This window comes from Neomonachus schauinslandi, chromosome 7 (assembly GCF_002201575.2).
Source record: "Neomonachus schauinslandi chromosome 7, ASM220157v2, whole genome shotgun sequence".
Lineage (NCBI taxonomy): Eukaryota > Metazoa > Chordata > Mammalia > Carnivora > Phocidae > Neomonachus > Neomonachus schauinslandi.
In genome coordinates, this window is record NC_058409.1 from 2838844 (window position 1) to 2843685 (window position 4842).

Below are 4842 nucleotides of genomic sequence, written 5' to 3' on the forward strand. Positions count from 1 at the left end.
TCATGCGTCTGGTCCCCCTTCCCCCCGACTCATGCGTCTGGTCCCCCCTTCTCCCCGCTTCTCCCCGATTCATGTGTGTAGTCCCCCCCTTCTTTACTCCCGTTCATTCTTTTCTTCCCACAACAACTGATCGAAGACCTATCGTGTGCTGAGTGTGCAAAGATGTCTTCGGTGACATTGCAACCGGGTAGAGGAAAGCGACAGTGGTTTTGTTTTGTTTTTATACTTCCTGATTTATCCACCCAGTTTTATCAGGTGGCTGCCCTTTGCCATACTTGCTTCAGATGTAATATTTTTTGGAGGAAAAACATGAATGTGGTTTAATCTTTCTGGACACACTTCCCTTCTTGCATTTCCCTTTCTCCCCAGCTACCACTGCCCCAAGTGTGGTCATTATTCTCATGCAGGTTTTGTCCCTTCGTGTGTACCTGTTAAACGTTTTATGACTCTTGGAGGTGCAATACGGTCTTGGGTGGGATGTGTGGACTTGAGACATGATGTCCTACTGGTTCGGCCATTTGCATCTTGCTTTTTCTCCCTCTGTGTTTTGTAGAAACTTGAGGCTCCAGATACCCTGAAACCATATTTATATGGTTCTCTCCAGTATCCAAAGCAATTGGGTGTCCATTTCCTGTCAGCCTCACAACAGCCTGCTTATGTAGGCAGAACAAAGATCCCCATTTTACTCAGGAGCAAACTGAGTTCCGGGGAGTGAGGTGACTTTCCCAGGCCATCAAGTGGCTGAGGCCCCTGCTTTCGGGCCTTCAGCTCAGGGAGTTTCTACTCCACGTGGCTTTCAGGATGATGGTGTGGGTTGGGGCATAGCAGTGCGAACCAGACTTTTGGTGTGAGCAACCACACACCTTGTAAGTGTGACAGCAAGAAGAGTAGGTGAGAGTAGACCCCTGCGAATCAACCAGCAGCTCCACAACTATACTTCTGTTACTGATTCTCAACCTTGGCTGTTCCTTGGAATAACCTAGAAAGTGTAGAAAACACTGATGCCCAGGACCCACTCCCAGGATTGTGGTGTAATGACCTGGACACTCTGGGCAGCAGGGCACTGCAGAGCTCCCAGTTTATTGAAATATGTAGGCGGGATTCAGAGCCAGTAAACTCACACAGACATGAGCCGTAGATGATTATTCTTGTTCAACTACTGGAGAGTTAGGTGTAAGTGACTAGCATTATGCCCCTTTATCTTTAAATTCTGCATATGTCTTTTAAGAACTTGGACATTTGCCTATGTAACCACGGCACAATTTCATGAAATTTGCTGTTGATAGAATGCTATCATACTAGTGAGTGTTTACATTTTCTCAGTGGTCCCAATAATGTTCTTAATAGCTGTATTTCCCCATCTGGGATCATGTTTTACACTTGATCGTCACACCTTTTTACTCCTTGAGTCCAGAATGATCCCTTTGCATTTCATGGTTTTTTGCATTGGCATTTTTTAAGCAAAAAAGCTGTTTTTAGTTTTAATAAAATGTCCATTTTGCTAAAAAAACTACATTTGTTTACTCAAACACTTACTGGGAAGTACTTGCATCGTGCATGGTCTCTTGTGACTGAAAATCTGGTGATGAACAACTTTGTCCATCACATCTGGGCATGTGCAAGTCAAAGCAGAGCACGTTTTCGGGGCTGAATTGCTGGGTCTTTGGCTGTGCCTGCCCACTTACTATTTTATTTATTTATTTATTTATTTTTTTAAAGATTTTATTTTTTTATTTATTTGAGAGAGAGAGAATGAGAGACAGAGAGCACGAGAGGGAAGAGGGCAGAGGGAGAAGCAGACTCCCCGCCGAGCAGGGAGCCCGATGCGGGACCCGATCGCGGGACTCCAGGATCATGACCTGAGCCGAAGGCAGTCGCCTAACCGACTGAGCCACCCAGGCGCCCCCCACTTACTATTTTAATGGTGAACACAGGTACTTCTAGTACAAAAGCATCTGATCACAGGCACATTGAGGAAAGGGAGTCTGGCTCCTCTGAGAGCTCAGATTGGAGAGGGCGATACGAATCCATTCTGTTGGTATGGTGCGTGGCTTGAACCATAGCCCGCTGAGTTTTTGCCGCACACCAAGAACTGTAGTGGCCACTTTATTTAGGAGCGGAGCACAGGAGGACCAACAGGACGTAAGACGATGCCGCTTTCCTCTTTCTTCCAACAACAGATCAACAGAAGAGGAGAAGTGATTGATGTGCACAGCGCTGTGCAGATGGTGACGGTGGGCATTGCGTATACCAGCCGCCACCTCACAATGCCCGATGCCATGCTGCTGGCACAGCCGGCTGTGAGCTGTGCAGTCAGGGCCAGAAATGACCAAGATACCCAGAGAAAGGACCTCAGGTCGACAGAGAGATTGGAGCTGACCAGGCGAGTCCGGGAACTTTAGTCCCTCCCTGTAGGACGTATGCAGAAGGGGCAAGACCATCAAGCACATGATTCACCATGACACAGAGCCCAGAGTGAGCGCGCCCTCCACAGCATGACCAGCAACTGTGGTGTGGATTCAGAGGAGGAGAAATCAGACACCTTTGTGGGGAAAGTGGCTATCGATTGTAGAAGAAGGGTTGTGGGAATAAGACCAGGAAGAAAGTTGGAGACACATAGTTGTAGGCCGTGCATGGCAGAGTGGGGGGGCGGTCTTGTAGGTGGTCAGGAGCCATCGTGGTGTTGCATGAGGTCCAACGAGCTAAGTGCTGTACTCCAAATTAAGACTGCACTTATCAGCGATGAGGAGGTGGACATGAGAGCTGAGGTCAAGCAGACAGGATTTGGCAAATCCTTTAGCAGAGAAATAGATTCGGACTGGGCCAAAGGACTCCCTCCCTCTTCCTTCCCATTTGTCTCAACCTAATCCCCCACTTCTTTGCTCCCCAACAGGCTGCTTCCTTTGAAGTTTGTCAAGTTATCCATCTATAATCATGAGAAAAAACAGTTCCACTTGAAGCTTGCCACTGGCCGCTCTTTTTACCTACAACTGTGCCTTCCTTCAGATGCGAGACAAGATCTGTTTGCATGCTGGGAAGACTTAGTGTACCTGCTGAGACCGCCAGTGGAGGCTTACAGTGGGACCCAGGACCAACCTGCTGGTGACATGGTCTCCATACCTGGGTTGGAGGCAGAGCACAGGAAGAGCCCAGCAGTAAGCCTTTGCATAGACTCTTGGAGATGGGGCCAGGGTGATTTGGAAGAGCAGCTGAGGCTTTTCCAGGCTGCTCTCTGAGGCTCACCAGGAGAAGGCATTGCATTTGGAAGAACTCGGGCCAAATAAGGCACCATGCAGAGACCTTGCCACACTGGAAAGGCCCCAAGTGCTTCTGAATATCCGTGGCCCCTTAGATGTCGGCTCCTCTGCTCTCATAGCCAATGTTCTAATGCCCTCAACAGCATCCCCACTGCCCAGGCCACTCTGGGACAATTGCTACTACAACCCAGGTGGTCCGATCTGTTAGGGAACACTTCCAAGTATGAAAAGTCCTTCCTTAACTGGAGCCGCGCACTGATTTTTCTGTGCATCTGTGGCATGCTTTGTGCACATGTGCGCAGTTTGTTCCTGAATAGGAGAATGTAAAAGAGCATAGCTTTTGGCCAGCAGTCTCACTCCTGGGAGTCTTTTGCAGAAATGCTAAGACAAGTGTATAAAATAGAAGTGCGAGGATGCTCCCTGAATGGCCACAGTGTTCTTCTGGCACTGGAGCTGTCCGTGTAAAACTTGAGTGACCATTGTGGGGTGCCGTAGAGGGGATTCCTACATCCACTGGACTTGATGACCTCAAAGTGGTTCAGCTTCAAGAAGGCAAGTGACAATCCCTTCTAGTCTCACTTACTTTCTTCTCTGCTTCCCTGTTTCTCCCCTCGGCACAGGCCATGGAGCTCCACAGAGAAGGGGATCAAGATCAGGTCAACATCAGGAGCCTTTCCATGGTCGCTGATGTGTCTGGGGCCACCTCTCTGGCTTATACTGGTGGGGAAAGAAACCGACAATACGCTTCATACTGTATGCATAGGAACACATCCAAAGGGAAGAACCAGGGGCAACAGTAACTCTCCAGGGCAGCATGAGTGTGGTTGAAGGAGGGGAGGCAATCAGCAGACCTGTTACAGACAGCACGGAAGGTCCGGAAATGGGACCCTCCGTCTCGGCCTTTCAGAGTGAAGGCAACATGAGCAAACAGGATGGAGGCCAGAGAGTCTCCCCAGTCCAGGCTGAAGCCCCAAGGAAGAGTAAGGAAAAGGAGAGAACTCCCACTGAAAGGCTTTACCATCTTAATAGGATGTGGGAAACAAATCATTCCTGAAATCACATGGAACCCCTCGGGGAGATAAAAGAGAGAACCAGAGCAGCCTAAAGGAGCAAGGATATGGCTCCCTACTCCAGGAATACATAAACCACAGCCTCACCCAAAAGGGGTCCAGGTGGGTGGCCAGATTTCTCTCCCTCCCTGCTTTCTGTTGGCCTTAATTCATTTTTCCATTTTCAGATGCCCAGTACTCAGGTGCATGTGGTGAATCGGGATGAGTGAAACCCTAGCTCTCTCCCCAAGGAGTTTGCAGTCCAGTAGAAAGGGTTGCACACTCCTTTGCTCATCCTTTTCACTTGCTGCAGAGCACCGTACATGCTAAATCCTGGATGGCACAGGTAAACGAGCAGTACAGTCAGAAAGTTGGATGTGTGAGTTGGATAGGGTCTGGCCGTTTCCCTCTCTGAACTGTGAGCTCTAAGAGGACAGGGACGTGCGTGGCACCTCAGGAAGGAAACTGCAAGTCCTGTTTCTTCCTCTGTGCTGGTCCTGTGTGCACACATCTGGTTCTCACAACCAGAAACAATA

General features: G+C 49.0%; 1 protein-coding gene across 1 annotated transcript in view; it reads left to right on the forward strand.

Moving 5' to 3' along the window:
* LOC110581188 (protein FAM71C-like) overlaps positions 1-3291 on the forward strand; it is a 3515-nt gene extending 224 nt beyond the window's left edge. The window contains exons 2-3 of the mRNA XM_021690942.1: positions 2181-2383; positions 2894-3291. Coding sequence (XP_021546617.1) covers positions 2181-2383; positions 2894-3236 — 546 coding nt within the window. The 3' untranslated portion in view covers positions 3237-3291. The remainder of the gene's footprint in view (positions 1-2180; positions 2384-2893) is intronic.
* Positions 3292-4842: the final 1551 nt, after the last annotated feature.